Genomic DNA, 19,676 nt, shown 5'->3' with positions numbered 1-19,676 from the left:
AAAACTGAGCTTCTATAAGGCAATGAATATTGCGGAGGGTGTGGCTCATCACATAAAGGTGTATAACATCTCAAGGGTTTCACCGATCACCACACAACTTTGTAGGCATATGACCACACATAATCTGAGGGGACTCCTCCATTATTGACCCCATCAAACAAAATGGGGGCACTAGAGAGCTAATTTCTTATCTAGGCCAAACCGCTATATCGATTTTTACTAAACTTGGTAGATATGTAGAACAGGACGCCTCAAGGTGACTGGAGAAATTTAACTCTAATTGGCAACTGGGTAGCGCTATAATAACAGAAAAAATGGCTAAAAATGGCTAAAATGCGACCCATCGCTGTGGCTCCCCCTGTGGCCCAATGGGTTTTTTTTTTGTTTTTGTTTTTTTTTTTTTCTAATTTTTGGTATGACTAAGTCATGGTATGGTATGCTGTACATAATCACGGAAACTGTCAGTGTGTCATTCTGTCTGTCCCATGTTTTTCTACTCACTGACGTGGTCAATCTATGTGAAACTGCACATAGGCATTGAGGATTGGCATAGGTAGAAGGTGACAGAGCTACCAATGGGTATGGACTAGTGTTATTTAACAGATAAAAAAAAGGTACATAATTTCCCACTGGTGAATGCAAAACAACTTTTTAGCAGTCACTGGCTGGTAGCAACATCACAGTATGTCAGACTCACAGTTAGCACTGACGTGTTTTAATGTGCTCATGTCTATTATTTTTCCAGGTACTTTGAGGATATAGAGCTTCACAAAGATAAAGATTCAAAGTATCGCTTCAAGAAGGATGGAAAGAGGCACGTACTCATCATCCAGGAGGCTACGCTGGAAGACATTGGAATGTACCATGCTTGGACAAATGGAGGGCATACCAAAGGAGAGCTGGAGGTGGAAGGTATCACTAGAAAATATTTTAATTAGTTTATTTATGTCATTTTTTAGTGATCGCAGAGTTTATACAACATTAAAATTTTTAGATTATTTGATATAAAGAATCAGTGTGCAGACTTTGTACAGATTTACTATATTTAGTTTGGGTTTTCTGTCATTTAAATGCAGTGCTGAGGATGCAGCTGAATTTAACCGCTCACCCGAGGGCTTAACGCCTCTCTTTACAAACAAACTAACAAGTCATGGCAGTGGGTGTCAAGATGTTGCCATCATGAACCTTATCCTCCCTCTCCTCCCCTCACCTTCGCACGCTCCTCTCTCCTGCCTGAACTGTTCGCTTGTGGTTTCCAATGTCTTATTCAGAAAAACAACTGGAGGTGTTGCAGGACATTGCTGATCTGACAGTCAGGGCAGCAGACCAGGCTGTGTTCAAGTGTGAGGTGTCTGATGAGAAGGTCACAGGAAAGTGGTATAAAGACGGAGTGGAGGTCTTGCCAAGCGATCGCATCAAGATGTCTCACATTGGAAGGTACAAGGACATATGGAGAGATTTGAAAAGCATTTTTAGGATGTTTGTCACAACCGACGATCAAACACATCCTGCCTTTATCTAAATATTCTCTGTTGTTTGCTTCAGGTTTCATCGGCTGATTATTAATGATGTGAAACCAGAGGATGCAGGAGACTACACATTTGTCCCTGATGGATACGCTCTGTCGCTTTCTGCTAAACTCAACTTTTTGGGTGAGAAAGAAAGAATGCTTACAAAGGTGCTATTGTGGATGCAATAATCACCAGCAGCCTACATGATATTGTCAATTCTTTTTTACTCTCAAAACAGAAATCAAGATCGACTATGTGCCCAGACAAGGTAAGTAGTCCTAAATTATCTTAGCTCTCAAATACTTAAAAACAAGTTCATCATACCCCAATCCCACTTCCACACATTCTCTTTCTTTGTATGTTGTACTTTAACCAGATCCTCCAAAGATCCACCTGGACACCACTGGAAACATGGTCTCCCAAAACACCATCATTGTGGTCGCAGGCAACAAGCTCCGTCTGGATGTGGAGATCACAGGAGAGCCAGCACCCACCGCTGTTTGGTCGAAAGGAGATAAAGTAAGGATGTGACAAGTAAAAAGGGTCACTAAATCTTACCCTGACCCTGGTATCCATGATCCTGGAACCTGTTTGTGCAGTATGACCTATTGTTTTTTTTGTTTTATTTCATATAGAATATCCTCCCCCTCTTTGTCTCTTTGGGCCTCAGTTGAATGCTACCTCACCAGAAAAAAAAACTGCTGCTCTGTTGAGATTTGACCCAACCAATGGAAATCTCTGTGCCCACAGGCAGTTAGGGGCACAGTGGTGCAAAGCAAAGAGAATGTCCCTGATGTATTTGGTGCCAAACGTGCCCCTTTTTTTGAAACAAGATATTTCTGTGCCCTCAGCAGGAAAGCGCCATGCTTCTTTTTTTGACTCAATGTCACTTTACTGTAGCACATTAGAGACCATTGGTACCCTCTAGGGTAGCTTGAAGGGGGATTGAAGGGGGATTTATACTTGTGGGGCGGACCCTATGCAATAACCTACGCACATGGTCTAATCTGTTATGAGCATTTATACTTGTAGGGTGGTGTGGCTGTGTCACTCTGCAGTTACACCTCCAAAACACTAGTCGGCGATGGAGGTTTCTGTGAAGTGCTGTAAAGTTAAGTTGATTCAAAACACACATTAAACATGGCTTAATAGATACAATTTCAATAACAAGTACACAAATCAGCTTCACTATAACTCACAGCATTCACAGACAAACACTTGTCTTTTGCTGGACACATTTTCCCCACAAATACAACATGCTAATGTTTTTAGCACAAGCCTATGGCATTTTACATTGTATAAATTAGCCTAGCAACTAGCAGACTTCTCTCTACTCATATAAAACCAGGGATATCAGCAACATTTAACAAAGTTAACATTACAAAATTTGGCTTCACTAAAATTCACAAGGTTCACTGACAGAACAACTGTCTTACTAAACAAATATAACATGCTAACGTTATTACCACAAGCCTATGGCATTTTACATTGTAAAAATTAGCCTAGTAACGAGCGGAAAGTTCATATGAACTGCGCATGAAACAGAGAGGTGTAAGGGTCCTCTGCCAGAAAATTCTTAGCATAAAACATTTAATTTCCTTGATTCTGGTGAACCTTTATGCACCAATGTGCATTTTCTGCATCAATTAAATGCATGAAAGTCTTAAATTTTGTCAAAGCAAAAGTCTCCTGCTACTTTCATGTTTTTTAACCTACGCCTGTGGCTTTCGGGTGAACCCTGCCTCTCACCTTGGCAGAGGGGCCCTCTTTGTGATTTTCACCCCTCGGCCTCAGAGAGTCTTTGCATGGCCCTGACTAAAGAAAACTGTAATATCTGCATGTCAGTGTCACGTTCAACGTCCCCCAAATTGTGAAATACTAATACAAAGTTACCCCTCACGGTGCTAAGATGCTGCAATTTCCTGTTTGTTAGCCAGTTACAGCAACTGAAGGGCGTGTAAGGGTGGAGTCCAGGAAAGACCTGAGCTGCTTCGTCATAGAGGGGGCAGAGAGGGATGATGAGGGCAACTACACCATCTGTGTTACCAACCCTGCGGGAGAGGACAAGGCTGTGCTGTTTGTGAAGATTGTGGGTAAGTGATCTGATGTTCCACGCTGTGGTTTACAATCAACTATTTCCTCTACTGTTTTTTAAACTGATGTACGTAAAAACTAACTGTAATTTTATTTTAGATGTGCCTGACCCTCCTGAGAATATCAAATGCACATCAGTTGGAGAGGACACTGCCACTATCATTTGGGACGCTCCCAAATTTGACGGTGGTGCACCACTCAAAGGTAAAGGATGGATTTTGTCTTAAACTATTCATATTTAATGGGCTGAGCGTATGGAATATTAATTATCTTCAAGAGTTTCTGCGTGTATTGTGTCTTAAATCATTATTCTGCCCATGTTTATGGTTTCTATGTTTTTCCTCCGTCAGGTTATCTCATGGAGAGGAAGAAGAAAGGCTCCTCCAGATGGACAAAGCTCAACTTTGATGTATATGATTCAACTACATATGAGGCTAAGAGGATGATTGAGGGTGTTCTGTATGAGATGAGGGTGTTTGCTGTCAACAGCATTGGCTTGTCTCCACCAAGTCTCACCTCCAAACCCTTTATGCCTATTGGTACGTACTGCAACCATTTTTACTCAGTGTTTCTCAGCTTCCTCCGGTGACTCTCTTGAGTATCTCTTTCTGTCACCCTCAGCCCCAACTAGCGAGCCAACGCGTCTGTCAGTCTATGATGTGACGGACAGCACATGCGCCCTGAAGTGGCTCGCCCCAGAGAAGATTGGAGCTGGGGGCCTGGATGGCTATGTTATTGAGTACTGCAAGGAAGGAGGTGATGAGACCAAACAATAAAATAACTAATTTTTATCAGCATTTTCTACTCAAATTATAACATAACAACATTTATTTGTTAACCGAAGTCAGTTTAAAAATGGCACAGGCCATAAACCCAATAAGGGAATTAATGTCTCTCCTACTATCACAATAAATCTATCTAATAACAGAACAAAAAAAATAACAAGATTCAGATCCCACTCACTGTGATTTACTGCATGTATTTCTCTTTTATTTCAGACACTGAGTGGGTGGTGGCAAACCAGGAACTTTGTGAGAGGCAGGGATTTACGGTGCGTGGCCTCCCTGTGGGAGAGAAGATCAACTTTAGGGTGGTGGCAGTAAACATTGCTGGACGCAGTCCTCCAGCTGTGCTGTCACAGCCCGTCACCATCCGTGAGATCATGGGTGAGTCAGTCAGGATTGGTTGTGAACAGACACGAGTCAAAGAGCACTTATTTTATGGATTATACCTTATGCCCAGTTATAGCATTTTTGTGCTTGTTGTGGTTTATATAGACAGATGCTTAATGCTAGCATGGTACAGTACAGTTGTTTTAATTAGATGTATTTTCCTGCTTCAGAGCATCCTAAGATTCGTCTGCCTCGTGACCTGAGGACAAAGTACATCAGGAGAGTAGGAGACAAGATCAACCTAACTATCCCTTTCCAGGTTAGAGACAAACCTTTGCTAAGATTTTGGAACTGCTCTATATTTTGCTTGAAAGCCTCTGTTTACAAGCAGTAAAATAGTAATACATACCACTGGAAAACTGCTACTTAAACCCTAACAAATATAGGCATTATGTCTTTAAAGGGAGTCTGTTTACAGGTGTTGAGGGGAACTGCTGCATATGTATAAAAGTTTTATTAAGCCTTTAGTGGGTCCAGAAGGAACTACATTGCATAAAGAAATGATATCTCTGGTTTTGCTGCATCAATTTTTTTTTTTTTTTTACTGTCCATTGTTAGTCTGTGTTATAGGAGTCCAATCCTTAATTGGTGGTGCACTTGGTGGTGCCCTTTCCATGATCCAGCTTACTTTAGTGGCAAACATTCTGACAGCCCTAAAGAAAAGCAGATTCTCCGTTTCCCGTAAATCCGTAGCTTATACTGTAACATACACAGTGATTATGTTTCTGTTTAGGATCTTCCCTATCAAGTACTTGATTCTGACAAGCAAATCCTTTTTATCCTTAACAATCTGTAATTTTTGTGTCCTCTAGGGTAAGCCACGCCCTGTCGCAACCTGGTTCAAGGATGGTCAACCCCTTGACCCCACGATGGTCAATGTCCGTAACTCAAACGTGGACAGCATCCTCTTCATCCGCTCAGCAGAGAGAGAGCACTCTGGAACGTATGAGCTGGTGCTAAAGATTGAGAACATGGAGGACAGAGCCAGCATTGTCATCAGGATTGTTGGTAAGATTATCAGGTCTCAGCAACTGGGAACGTACAGTATTCGTTCCCAGTTGCATTCATAAGTGTTACTTTATCAGTCAGTGGGAACTATACATTTAAGAAATCACTCATTTAAAGAAAAGCAGACCTTGATGAAATGTACTAAACATCTGACATTTGATTAATTCAGATAAACCCGGACCTCCTGTGAACCTGAGGGTGACAGACGTCTGGGGCTTCAATGCAGCACTGGAGTGGGACCCCCCTAAAGATGATGGCAACTGTGAAATTACTGGATACACCATCCAGAAGGCAGACTTGAAAACTAAGGTGAGAGAGGGGATCGCGTTTCAAGCCTACATTAGATCATGCCTGCAGTTACCTGTATGTAGGGCCTGCAGCTAAACAATAATGCTTACATTACATCCCGCCAGTATTTGACACTTGGATTTGCCCATATGCTTAATTTGTTGTCTCTTAAGGGGATCTATTATGCCTTTACTTTTTTCTGCCATATATATATAATGTTGCAATGTCAGCTGTTCATATTAAATGTGGCCAAAGTTTCAATAATGAGGTATGTAAAAGTAACATGGAAACAAAACCTGCAAGCTTTAGACCGTTCTAAATAAATTGATTTAACTTTTGAGACAAGCGGACATCAGCTCATGACGGATTTCCTTATATGGTCATCTGCTCCAGGCATGCTCCTGCAAGTGTTTACGTTATGTAGCCTACACTGCTACATGTAGAGACATGCTAACATCAGAGAAACATGTATCTTGGATGCTGATGTTGTGAATTTCACCTCAATTTCTGATCATCTTCCTGCTTGGACATGACCCTGTTGTGAAGATTTTGGTTTAGAAGCTTATAGTGGTGAGTATGAAATTTAATCAGCACTGCTTCCACACTGTGTGGCTCATTAAGCAGGCACACGAGAGACTTCCACCAACTGAGCCGGCTACTTCCAGTTTAGCACACGGCTAACCTAAATGGAGGTAAAATGATTCAATGGTGAGGCTTTTCCAAACTTTCCAAATGTGATTGAACCAAACGGATTAAATTCTGATAGTGAAACAAGTCCTTTTGTGGGGGGTCGTGGAACTCCAAACGATCTATTCTCATCTCTTTAACTGTATAAGTCTGTGGGAAAAAGTATTTTTTGGGGCCCGATAGCATCATGTGACAGATGTAATTACACTGTTTGGCCACTACGAAAATTGGCTTTCTGGGGGACTGGTAAAGATGCGATAAGCACAGATATGGAAGACCTGTCAGAGCAGACTGGTCTTTTCAGGGAAGGAGGCTTACAGAGACAGGCAGTAAAACGAAGACACTAAACACTAAATACAGGTGTTCCAGCATGGACAGTATGGGGAGAATAAAGTGTTTTTTTTTTTATATTAATTAATATTATGTCCTCTCTAATGTAATAATGTGACCTGTCTCTCTCTCCAGGAATGGTTTACTGTCTATGAGCACAACAGACGAGCAAACTGCACAGCTTCAGACCTGATCATGGGCAATGAATACATGTTCCGCGTCTTCAGTGAAAACATCTGCGGCCTGAGTGAGGATGCACGCGTCAGCAAGAACACAGCCGTCATTGCCAAGACAGGTGTGAACAGTACTGATAGTGTGTGTGTGTGTGTGTGTGTAGTGTGGATTGCCTTTTACACTATCATTGAAGATACCAAGTAAAAAATGCCACATTTCCACTCTGATTTATGGCGGCTGACTAAGTTTGCCTGCCCTCCCACCCTTCTCCATAGGCCTGGAGCACAAACGAAACCCCTACAAGGAGAAGGACATGTCCTGTGTGCCTAAGTTTACTCAGCCCCTGGTTGACAGATCTGTGGTGGCCGGCTACAGCACCGCCATCAGCTGTGCCGTCAAAGGCTTCCCCAAGGTAAACATGCATGTTAAAATAGCCCGTGGAGCGTGAGTCACAGGCTGACAGTGCCGGTTCTCATATGCAAATCAACATCTGAAGTTCACTGCAAGGAGGACTTGTATCCAGATCCACCAACATAAAAAGACAATCTTTCTATAATCTAAGATTTAGATGTGTTCCACCTGATTACTTATTCATTTAACATTTTCTTGTCTTAGCCTAAGATCGTCTGGATGAAGAACAGGATGATTATTGGTGATGATCCCAAGTACTTGATGCGGAACTACCAGGGAGTGCTGACCCTCAACATTCGCAAGCCTGGCACCTTTGATGGAGGCAAATACTCCTGCATGGCTGTCAATGAGCTGGGCCAGGACGAAGTGGAGTGCCAGCTGGATGTCCGAAGTAAGAACAGAGGGGGATGACGGGTGGGGGGGGGTGGGGGGGGGGGGGGGGGGGGGGGGGGGGGGGGTGATGGAGGAGGGGAGAGCGTTGGTGACTTGAGAGCAAGATGAGTTTCTGTTGTTATGTTAAATACAGATGATATTACATGGTTAGTTTTGATCATGCACTACACACTCAAAGCCAGAGCAGACTGTGTTTAGGATGACAGCTGCAATGGAGCTGAATTGTTTGAATGTGGATATGAAACGCAATACTTGCCATTCAATTTAGGCTTATTTAAACAAAATCTAACTCTCTTCATCTGTCCTGTTTTTCCCACAGTTGCCACAGACCCGGACAAGAAGTGAGAAGCCGAACAGCAAAAGAATGTGAAATGTTGTGAACCAAAGATTGAATTAACAGTGAATATCAGTATGTATTGTGCACACTGTTAACAGTAAATCTAATAAAATTTAGTGATGCCTGCGACAAATACTTTATTTTGAATTTTATTTCTCAGTTTAAAAAAATCTTTTAAACACACACACTGTATTCATAGAAGAAGAAATAAAGAGCTCACACTCCCTTCCATACACACCCAATCAGGAAGTATTAAAAATACATGGCACACTATTTTTAGAGAAGCACCTTTCTGTATTTTTGGCACATGTGTGACAGACGTCTGCACTACACCTCCCTGGAGTAGTGCGCCCTCCTCCTGTGGATCGCCACTCCTATGCTGAACAACAGCGCCACTGCCAGGAGACCCACAGCCACTGCGAGAACTGTTATGACACCTGTGGAGGACGACAATCCTGTTTAGGGTACATGTGAATGTGGAACGTTTGGAAGATTTCCAAAAAGCCTTGGTATTTTTAAATCAGACGGTCTGTGCTGAAAATCCCCCACACTGTTCCCCAAAGTGAGTACAGGAATAAACATATTGCAGCGAAGCGTTAACAATGCCAAAATATGTGTTGAAATAGAAGTCAGTGCGAGTCTGAGAGTATAAAGAAAACAACTTTTTCACCTGTGCTTGATAATCTTGTCCTAAAGCCACACTCAGTCTCCCAGTCCTCTGCCATCACATCCCGCACCAGCTCGGTGAATACGGGCAGCGGGCAGGGGTTCAAGCCGTTGCAACCTGGCACAGGGTTGGGGTAAGGGTCGCGCCAGGAGTCATTGCGGTAATACAGCTCCAGAGAATAGGAACTGGGGAATTATTAGGATTAGCACAATGAGATGAAACACTCTTGTGGTAAGTGTTATGTAAATGGCTTTTGTATCATGTGCTAATTTGGCCATTGCAGTCCTGGATGGCTGCCAGGTTTCCACCGAATTGAAAAGGAAATGCACTTGAATGGTTTGGTGTGGCTAAACAGTGGGAGGCGATTGCTCTAAATGTGGTGTGTTTTGGCCATCTGACCTAGATATGTATCATTAAATATACAAGGAGCAGGCAGGACGTCATTACCCATCATACTCCTGGTAGAACTCAAAGAGTTGACAGGAAGCGTAAGGAGGAAGAAGGCCGTTGTACACGTCCAGAGCCGCCTGGAGGGTGATGAGGGTAGAGTCATGCTGGAATGAGAACCATGAAGGGGGTTGGGGAGATATACAGTATCTGAAACAGCAGTTTTGCATGGGAGGCAGATAAAATGTGCCCAAACATTGAACTTACAGCTGAGTACATAATGAATTTGAGAGTGCTCCCTTGCTCTACAGCCCTGGAGAAATTCCTCAGGATGGCATTCAGCAGCACCCCTGGTAAATTAACACGTCAGTGTCAACAGTGCAAATGAAATTTTCCCAGCGACACCAACACAATCGTTGTGACCTTACTGAGCATCTTGTCTTAGTGCTGTAATAATCTTTGTCCCATTAGCTCTTATGTGCTAATATGTTTTTGGGAAGCCCGGCCCAACACTTTACACTGTCTGAGGCATAAACAAAGCCTCTGCCAGCAGTAACAACATTAGATACACTGAGCTTTTTTTTTTCACTCTAATAACATTTTTTCCCATCACAACAGTGCTTTAAATTAATTGGCTCTAATACGAATCCTCACCTCCCGAGAGCCTGGCCTTCTCTTTCCGCTTGTGACTGAGGATGCTGTACATGACCTCAAATGATGCAATTCTCTTCAGGGTGTCCAGAACATCTTGGGTGGCCCAGCGTGGGAGAGTCAAGTTATGGATCCTCTGCACAAGAAAATAGCATTCATTACCCTGCATCATGCTAATAATCACATTACACAACACATGAATCGCAACAAAGGGGGTTTAAATGGCTGTATTTCATCGTTTCTATTATCCCGGCTATTTTTAGCGCCGGTCTGAAGATAACAGATGCTCATTTTGCAAGTGTGAATGAGCGTATTCAACCTGGCCTAGAATCCACCCATCTCATAATGCTTTAATTATCATTTCAATATGTTATCCTATTCATTTCATACTGTATGTATAAAAATGATTTCCCCACGCTCCAGCCCCCTCCTCATCTCTCTGCAGATGTGTGGAAGAAAACAGATTCCTTTTCTTTTTTTTTCCTCTTTCTGTTCGACTCTCACTGCTCTGCAGCTGCTGCATGTATCAGTAATTGAAGCATGTGTAAACTGCAGAATACAGTCAGTATCAGTGGGTTTATGGGTGGAACATGTGCTTGCTGTGAAACATCAAGTATACCTGACAGGTAAGGGTGTCGTAGACCCTCCATATTTTTTTGCCAACCAGTTTGGAGACGGGGTAGCCAGTGTGGTTGGAGAGTCTCTCCACAAAGTACTGCAATGTGAAGAAAAGAGAACATTACAATCAACCAGCAGTTCCTTAACTCAGGTTAAAGTATTAATACAATTATCTTTGAATATTTCCTAACAAGTAAAGGTTCTGCATTTGAAAAGAAATTGCATATATTTTACTTTTGATGATGGGTCAAACAACTCCGGACTTTCAGCCATGAGACTGTTGTTCATATCTCATGTGAAACCAAAAATCACTCGAGTGATTTTAATAACCACATAGTGTGATAGTATGTGTAGCATTCTGCACTAGTGAGGTACATTAGTGAGTATGTACTTACTTTAAGCCAAAGCCATGATGTTTTTTGATACTTAACCACGTACTTAAGTGAACTTGTTTCCAAAACATAAGGAAGTAAACCTAAAAATAAAGTTTGTTATTGCTGTTGTAAGTTTATTTTGAAAAAAACTGAATGCATTTAACAATTGGAAGTTGTAAATTTCCCGTGAAAACAGAAGTTTATTTTGAAAAGACCCAAGTGTGAATTTACACACGGTCCCTGAGCGTCCACAGCTGACGCAGGAGGGTACCTAGTGCATCATATTTTGACATGCAGGGCCACTGACCAAACATCGGTATTTGACAAGTTGGAAGTGAGAATGTGTTAATGGTGTGGCTAGTTTAAAATACAGTTTGGTACTTAAGTCTGGTGGTTCCCAACCCAGGGGTCAGGGCCCTTTCAAAGAGTCGCAACATAAATCTAGTGGCTTCAAAATCTAGTGGGGCATAATAGGATTCATGATTTCCTGATTTTTATTCATATTTCACACCAAAACAATCTAGATGATAATCAAATAAAGAGCACAATAAAGTACAATATTTCCCACTGAAATATAGTGCGGTAAAAGTGTTAAGTACTATAAAATGAAAATATTCAAAATTGCAGTACTTATTACTCTCCATCACAGCATTTAACTCATCAATCTCAGTGATAGTGATGAAAAAAATTTAACAATTTATCATTTTTCATCAGTTATATGGGATCCTTGTTTCGTAAATGCACTTGTAAAATAATTCTTCTTTGTTTTCAGTGTTTAGACTTCCTTATTGCAGACATCATTCAGTGCATTTTGTGGATTATTATTGTTTTCTGATTCACTGTCTGTTGCTCAGTTCAGCTCTTGGTCAGACAACACAGTGAAAAATGGCACCATTTTGGTTCTTGCATCCCACTTGCAGGTACTGTGCCTCCAGCAGAGGGTGTTAAAATTCAATGCAGGAGGCCCTGTCCTGATCTCAAACACCACCTTAATAGGCAGCACATGGGACTCAGTTTAATTAAAACCTTTTCATTGTAATTCTTAATCTAATTCAATCCAAGCGTTAATTAGCGTCTCTGAGAATGTGAGAGAAATTGCACTGTGCAGCTTTTTCGAGGCACTGGAGTCACCGTGCCTGAGAAAATCACTGAGAGGACATGATGTCTGCAGCATAACTAACACGTCCACTGGAGGTGCTGATAACGTTGGCACCGGCAACTGTGAATTATATATTTCACCGTTTTACACAAATGTGCATTTCACAGTGTTTGTTAATTTACAAACCGAGGCACGGATAAGCAGATAAAGAAGCAGCTGAGGTGTGGATAAAGTATTATTCACAGCACTTCTGATTATATAATTGTAACAATAATAAAAAAACAACAGAGTTAGAAACAACTTTTTAGTGGTTAACGGGCACATGACTCATAGAAAAGTGATGTTTAACAAACTGAACTGTGAGTGGAGCATTCACGTCACTGAGCAGAGGATGGGATTCAGTAAAGTGTGTTTAGATGACAGTCTTCTTCTGTGGTTTGTCTCACCTGGTGAGCCCTGAGGAACCTCTGGTAGTGCTGGCTCTCAAAGGTCTCCGTCATCAGCGCTCTGAACCTTGGACAGTCTTTGCCCGGAGACTTCAACAGCTTGAGAAATCGAAAAACAACAGCACAACATCAGTGGAAATAATGCACATTTACTGCAGGTACCAGGAGTCTTCTGGGCACAATTATGTGTTCATTTCACACTTTATAACAGTGGGGAATTTCAGCACGGCAGGTTCACAGCTGAGGTGAACACAGACAGCAACACGGAGCTATACAGACTCAGATGAACTTGTACAAGTTTCTATGCGGCTGCCATGCGGAAGGAAATATTTATGTGGCTCAGCAGCCCACCTTGTCCTGGGCCCTGGGGATGGTGTGCACTGGAATAGGCCGCCACAGTAACTGGGGCATGATGGGAGGCGGGCGTCTGGTTGGGGGGAACATTCCAGCGAGGCAGGCCTGGGCACTCATCAGAGTGCGGTCGTAGTCAGTGCTCCTCACATATAACTGTTGGGAACATGAAGGAGGAATGAAAATGCGTCCATATGTTGGTACAAGGCTTGGCATTGATTCCTCCTCCAAATGGGACACTCAGGCGTACTTTTTATAGAAAGCCGAAATGCACTTGGACACTCAAATTGCATTTGGAAATTGGAAACATAATTCAGTTTCTTTTTTGATTTAATAAAGATGCAAAATAAAGGCACCCAGCAAAGCAGCAGTGTATCATGAGCGAGCTGTATTTCTCTCAAGTCAACTGAGGTATTCCCTTAACATGAAGAGGAGGGGAGTCAGAAGAGATCCAAATGGATGAGAGAGGGAGGGGGGAAAGATCTCTCCTACTGTGATCTCTTCTGACATCAGCCTTCGCTCGTCTATATCTCTCTGTCACCCCGTGTCAGGTTTTTGCACACAGTAAATCACGCTGATAAGGTTGGATGTTCCTGTGATGCCGAGAATGCTTCTTTTTTTCCCCTCTCCCACCCTTTTTGTCAAATTAAAACAGACATGGCAGCGCGGTGGAGAGGTACCGTACAAGTTGACAGAGACTTGGGCGACAAATCGCCAATGACAGGTACTGAGAAGAGCTGTTATTTTTGTGGTAATTGCATGTTATTTAGGAGAGGGAGAGGACTGAACGCAGGGATGGAGAGAAGGGGGGGGGGGGGGGTAAGAGAGAGGGAGATAGAAGAAAAAAAAAGTAAGACAGGGAGTGTAAAGAAAACAGAGACAGGGAGAGAAAGCGGAAATCAGATCTTCATAATGCTGAGCATGCAGCCAAACATGTAACTGTACATGGCGCCCAGAGGCAAAATTACCCCACATGTTACAGCAAATTACAAGGCCATGGCAATGATATCAACAATATGAGTCATGCTCATTAACTAAGTGTATGTTGTTAGAGTTAATGCAGACGGTGGCTGGCACATGATTGGGCCGAGGGCATGCATGACAAGCGTTGGATGACACTGAAGCACATGGGTACGCAGAGGACATAAAAAAAATACACACATACATATATATAGATATACACATACGCAAATACACCTACCTCTTTGTTGTTGTAGTCGTCGCTGAGAAAGTTGCCGTAACGCCTCCTTAGAAACCTGCCCAGCTCAAACTGTTGTTTCATGCCCAGCTGAAAGGAAAATTGCCAGCACTGTTAATCTTTGTCGAATCTGACCTTTTGCTGTAGATTTGGTAGATTTAAGGTCAAATTCAGCTTATTTACATAAAATAACACATTTCACCCTTTCTCTAAGGCCTCCCAGAGCCACAAATGATAAGTTTATTCACTGTAAACAGGCTAATTGACCGAGAGCAGAACAATGACACAGTAGGAAGGGATTTAATTAAAAGTCTACAACAAGCTTTTCTTCCATCTCAGGACTTAAACTAATTTTGTGTTCTACAGATCAAAAGTGCATTATACTGTGAGTTCATCGCATCACATCTGAAGCTACTGCATCTATACAGAGATACAAAATGAGTTTAGATGTATGCCTACTCTGTAAATACCCTTCAGCAGGGCTGGTCCTTGATTTGTGGGGACTCTAAGAAGGATTTGGTTTGGGGGAACTGCTCATTGTGATGTGCTCACATGACACTGAACCAGCTTGTGTGTTGTAAATATTAGATTGAGGACACATAATGTACAAATAAGCATGCTACAGATAATACAGAATATTACCCCCTAAACCCTGGATCTTCAGCTGGAGGTACACAACCCAAGGGCATCCTCAGAGCTGCTGCAGGGAGGCCTCCAAATTGTTGCTTTCATATTTAAGGTTTTTTTTTTTCTTCAAATATTAAATTATGTGAATAAAAATACACATTTCCATGAATCCAACATATTATTAGCAAAGATAAATTGGTCTATTCTTAAAAAAACATTTAATTTACATTACACAACATTAATGATTGGGTAACTGTTACCCATGAATCCTTGCGCAATCATGTCAGCTAGCTAACACTGGACTGTGTGACACTTATCCATAGCTGAAGGTGAACTAGTAGGGCTAATATTTTCATACTATTGGCATATTAGCTATATTATTATTCCAAGTGTACAGACATCTTGTGAGCCACAATGGATCGTTAGGTGACTTTCTGAGCAAGAGACTCGGACGTGCTGCTGCTGACTGAGCGGCTACAGAAGACCCCCCAAAAAGTCAGAGAATTACCTCAAGTCCAGCTCAGTTTTGTACAGCATATATAGTTAGGGAGTCCCTGCCCCATCTGTCTTTGAGCTAAGGGGTCCTTGGACTGAAAAACGTTCCCTGCCCTAAACGTATGAATGTTTTTTATTTCATTTTCTTTTAGTTTTATTCTATTCTATTTTATTAAACCACAGAATCTTAGGAGTTCTTGTTTTGTACGGGACAGCAAACTGCTCATCCATCTGCCTGCCTCTGTGCTTGATTTTTCAGTATTTGTTGGCAAAAAATTGCAGCAAATATCATCAGTTTTTGTTCAAGAAATTTAGTTTCTTTTTGTTGTTGTCTCTTGTATAGAAAAAACAGGGGCCCCAAGTATCTGCTTATGTCACCTAATGGGTAGGGCCCTGTTGTGTGATTTTTTTTCTCAAGTTTTAAATCATGTTTTACTGTCAACTTACATTTTAGACTATGGACTAATAAGTTCACTACACTGTATCACCCCAGTTGAAGCTGGCATAGGCTCTAGTATGGTGGCCCTGAGGTCCAAAACACAACATTTTACAAAACACAAAATGAAACATTTTTAAAATGCATTTTATGTTGTGTTCTTATCTTGTTTTTCTTCATTTTTGTTGGTTTTTGGTTTTATTGTTGTGTTTTTGTTTTTGCTGTTGTGTTTTCTGTAATGTTGCTGTGTTTGGCACCTCAGGGCCACTGTACTCCAGCCCCCAGTGACCACACACAATGAGTATAGCAAAAATGGATGGATTGATGGATTTAATACACTATATAAACCTAAAAGCTCTTCATATTTGGTTGTTTTGTTTCCCTAATCCTGCTTGACAAAATGATAATAAAGTCACTCACACATTTACGCACAGACACACACACACACACACACATGCACCCAGTACCTCAGTCAGCTGTCCGAAGCCCTGAGCCCACACTTCCTCCCCGTGAGGATCCCTGGGATACGATTCAATAGGAGATCGATCGCCATGTCGGAACACCTTAAAAGACATAAGAGATTATGTCACATGGATTCAGATGCCACACTGCTGTGCCAGTCATTACACTGTGTATGTCAGGAAAAAATAAAAAAACACCCTGAGACAGAAGTCAGAAATAGAAGCCTGTGATTGTAAACAGTTCAGTTCAGGATCTGAGACACAGAGGAGTCATTTTAGATGACACTGCTCCGTTAGTATTATTAACCTGAGGAGTCACTTTCTGAGCAGTGGCCATGACACACAGGTTGATTAAGGTGGATTATGGACACAGGTGACTCACTCCTGTTAGCTCCGCTGTGGTTTAAACTTTAAAAACAATTTGGATGTAAAACCTTGAAGAAAAAAGCAAACCTCAAAGTTATGGTTTGCCCTGAGAGATAATTGTTATTTTCCAACACACACTGTCTTAAGGCACAAAACACCTTCTAAGGACTGGATACGAACTGAACCAACCCAACCCCAATTAAACTCAACTAAAATGGAATTAAATGGTTGAATAAAACACATTTAAACAATGATTTAGTGGCATAGAATTACATTTATCCTATTCCAAATTTAATGTAATTTAAGAATATAATAAACATAATGATAGGACAGTTAACAGTACAACTGAACCACCAGATAGCATGGAGTGAAATGGTGACTGTCAAGCTACAGCATAGATTAAATCATAGCGCCAGTGTAACAGAAAACAGACACATTATCAAATCTGTAAGTCATTTAAAAGTGATGAATACACTGGTGTAATGTATGAGGTCACATTATAGCAAAAAAAAAACATCTGTGCTTTTCCTTCAGTTGTCTCTTTCTATTACAGAACTATGGTGCAAAATAAAGATATGCAAAGAGGTTTATGAGCAGAGCAGCAGTGTCTGGGAGAGATACGCCTGACACTGTTGGAGTTTAGGCTCAAAGTAATCCTTTGTCACATAAATGTGTAAATATAATAATGCTCACTGAGCAGAAAAATACAGTGTAATCAGCAACCGTGTGCGGTTATATCAGTCTTGTGTGATCTAAAGTGGCTTCCAGATGATATTAAAATGTTGTAAGAGAGCGTAATAGGAAAGTGCAATACTATGTTCAAATGTCATCATTTTAATCGCGCATGCTGGAGGAAAAGTGGGTAGACTTACGGCTACGACGAACCTCAGCACCCGGCACTCAGTCAAGCAGATGCAACAGAGGAGGAATAAGCAGCCTAAACTTTTATGGAACTTCCACATCTTTTTGATTCCCAGTTCTCCTGCTTATGAGAGGGAAAAAATGTTAAGTGATTTTGATTATAAAAGGCCGTTTGGAGCAGAATATGGAGAGCAAAAGTTGTTCAAAATGTCTTTTAATAACATATTTAACATGTCTAATTGGTTGTCTTTTTTATATTATATCACAACCCTGTAGTCCTGTATGTATGTCAACTTGATTTACACTTTCACCCAGAATATATGGATGTACAGTAGAGCACATGTAACAACAAAATGCCCTGTCAAAAGAGATTTAGCAGATCATGTAAATGAACACAGGCACTTACCTCAGCACACTTGTACACACATTCTGCTGTTTCAGTCAAACAAATTACAGACAGAGGAGGACCACTGTGCATCCCAAATCTTCAGTCATACCCGCTTTGACATTAAGTGCATGTTCCAGTTAAGGAAGGAGTGCTTTTATAGCCCTCCTACCTGACCTCCTCTCTCTGACTCTCTCTCTCCCCGGGGATTTCAGGTCCCAATCTACTTCATCGCCGACTGAAGTCCAAATCACTGTCTCTGCCAATCCCCCGCTGTGCAGTGACATGACATATTTGAGTCATCCTTTGAATTTAAGGATACGTATTTGGCCCCTCACTGTGGATAGCTCCACTTTAAAGCTTATATTCTTAAGGACATTCCGGCTGTAGAGTAACAATGTGACAAAGAAATGGGTTAAGTTAAGACGCGCCCACCTGGCTTCTCAAATTGTACTCCTACGTGCATAAACACACTCATACGGTCTTACACACTGGCTTGGGGCCACAAACACTCATTATAACTTGCTATGTCATCCGCCGTGGGTTTGGCCCCAAAATTACAGGGCCTGGAGTGTTTTCCCTGACTCGACGCACATGTAAGTATCTGTTAGTATCAAAGCAGCTTTATGGGATACAATGGGATTAGTGAGTGTGAAGATTTAGTGCTATACAGCGTTGACATCATATTTGATCGGTATAAGATAGGATCTTTTGTACTAAGTGATACACAGTACAGTAATCACAAGGGGGGCTTGTCAGTGTAACACAAATGCTCTAAATGATGACTTAATTGAAATTGGTTAATTGAAAGAGCACACATACTTTTACTAAAGGTAAAGAAACAAAAAAACACAGTTGCATCCAAATCTTAAAGCATAAGTCTGGCGATATTCAATATTTTTCTTGCTACTATGCTATAAAAACGCACGATCACATCACACCATCGCACTGGGTGACATTCTCCGTTATAACAACAAACATGGGCGTTCTGTTTTATTTTGAGTCAATCCCACACGCGTGTCTTGGTGCTGTAAATACTCACTGGCACGCGCCAGATTTGTGGCTGAAAATAGTCCCCAACAAAAACACTTTTTTTTCCCTCCTGTTTGAGTTATGTATGGTAAACACTACATTACCCAGTTTGTTTTGAGGAAAAATCCTTTTGCCTTTGTTGAAATTAATACTATATATTTGTGAACAGTTTTTAAAGATTTACGTCTTTACTATTAACTAATGGACATGAGGCAAAGTAAATCTGTTGAAGGTGCATTCAGTCACTATGGCCCCACTCTCTGGATCAAACCGCCTGATGATCTGAGATGTTCCACATTTGAGTCATCCATTACAAACAAACTTAAGACCCACCTGTTCTCCTAGGCCTATAAATAATTTGTGCATCTGTCTGTCTGTCTGTCTGTCTGATAAATTCCATATATTTACACTTCATTCTGTTGAAGTTTTATTCTATGCATTCATGCTTCATTCTATATATTAATGTTTCAATCCATATATTCATGTTTCAATCTATATATTCATGTTTCAATCTATATTTTTTAATGTAATTTTATATACTTTATTAATCCCCCTGAGGGGAAATTCAATTTCTATAGTCATGTTTCACTAAATATATTCAACTTTCAAACCATATATTAATATTTTATTACATATATTCAACTTTCAAACCATATATTTATGTTTCATTCAATATATGAATTTTTCAATCTATATATTCATGTTTCAATCCATATATTAATATTTTATTCCATATATTCAAGTTGCAATCCATATATTTATGTTTCATTCAATATATTAATTTTTCAATCCATATATTCATGTTCCACTCCATATA

At 41.0% G+C, this 19,676-nt stretch overlaps 2 protein-coding genes across 11 annotated transcripts in view; one reads left to right on the top strand and one right to left on the bottom strand.

Moving 5' to 3' along the window:
- The window catches only part of mybpc2b (myosin binding protein Cb), a 28,731-nt gene extending 20,193 nt beyond the window's left edge, over window positions 1-8,538 (top strand). For all 10 annotated transcript variants that reach the window (XM_033610529.2, XM_033610527.2, XM_033610528.2 and 7 more), the window contains 17 exons: window positions 746-912; window positions 1,272-1,437; window positions 1,546-1,652; window positions 1,750-1,779; window positions 1,888-2,030; window positions 3,445-3,604; window positions 3,705-3,809; window positions 3,956-4,144; window positions 4,227-4,361; window positions 4,604-4,771; window positions 4,948-5,036; window positions 5,590-5,785; window positions 5,955-6,094; window positions 7,226-7,385; window positions 7,540-7,676; window positions 7,880-8,066; window positions 8,388-8,538. In XM_033610529.2, coding sequence (XP_033466420.1) covers window positions 746-912; window positions 1,272-1,437; window positions 1,546-1,652; window positions 1,750-1,779; window positions 1,888-2,030; window positions 3,445-3,604; window positions 3,705-3,809; window positions 3,956-4,144; window positions 4,227-4,361; window positions 4,604-4,771; window positions 4,948-5,036; window positions 5,590-5,785; window positions 5,955-6,094; window positions 7,226-7,385; window positions 7,540-7,676; window positions 7,880-8,066; window positions 8,388-8,413 — 2,305 coding nt within the window. In that variant the 3' untranslated portion in view covers window positions 8,414-8,538. The remainder of the gene's footprint in view (window positions 1-745; window positions 913-1,271; window positions 1,438-1,545; window positions 1,653-1,749; window positions 1,780-1,887; window positions 2,031-3,444; window positions 3,605-3,704; window positions 3,810-3,955; window positions 4,145-4,226; window positions 4,362-4,603; window positions 4,772-4,947; window positions 5,037-5,589; window positions 5,786-5,954; window positions 6,095-7,225; window positions 7,386-7,539; window positions 7,677-7,879; window positions 8,067-8,387) is intronic.
- Window positions 8,539-8,665: 127 nt separating this feature from the next.
- On the bottom strand, window positions 8,666-17,559 carry LOC117246651 (testicular acid phosphatase homolog). Its single transcript, XM_033610530.2, has 11 exons — window positions 17,454-17,559; window positions 16,222-16,317; window positions 14,200-14,286; window positions 12,999-13,154; window positions 12,648-12,746; window positions 10,730-10,825; window positions 10,114-10,246; window positions 9,727-9,809; window positions 9,520-9,626; window positions 9,076-9,257; window positions 8,666-8,842 (listed from the first exon to the last, which is right to left on the bottom strand). The coding sequence occupies exons 1-11, from the start codon at window positions 17,541-17,543 to the stop codon at window positions 8,733-8,735; spliced, it is 1,239 nt and encodes a 412-aa protein (XP_033466421.1). The 5' UTR covers window positions 17,544-17,559; the 3' UTR covers window positions 8,666-8,732.
- Window positions 17,560-19,676: the final 2,117 nt, after the last annotated feature.

The sequence above is a fragment of the Epinephelus lanceolatus genome, chromosome 21 (genome assembly GCF_041903045.1).
Source record: "Epinephelus lanceolatus isolate andai-2023 chromosome 21, ASM4190304v1, whole genome shotgun sequence".
Lineage (NCBI taxonomy): Eukaryota > Metazoa > Chordata > Actinopteri > Perciformes > Serranidae > Epinephelus > Epinephelus lanceolatus.
This window is presented reverse-complemented; position numbering and strand designations above follow the sequence as displayed.

Bases quoted from the DNA above. Each gene is read 5' to 3' on its own strand.
- LOC117246651 (XM_033610530.2), bottom strand. From the start codon at position 17,543: ATGTGGAAGTTCCATAAAAGTTTAGGCTGCTTATTCCTCCTCTGTTGC. The intron at 12,747-12,998 runs GTGGGCTGCTGA...CGATTTCTCAAG, and splicing joins TCCCCAGGGCCCAGGACAAG to CTGTTGAAGTCTCCGGGCAA. The intron at 10,826-12,647 runs GTGAGACAAACC...TTCACATTGCAG, and splicing joins GGTTCCTCAGGGCTCACCAG to TACTTTGTGGAGAGACTCTC.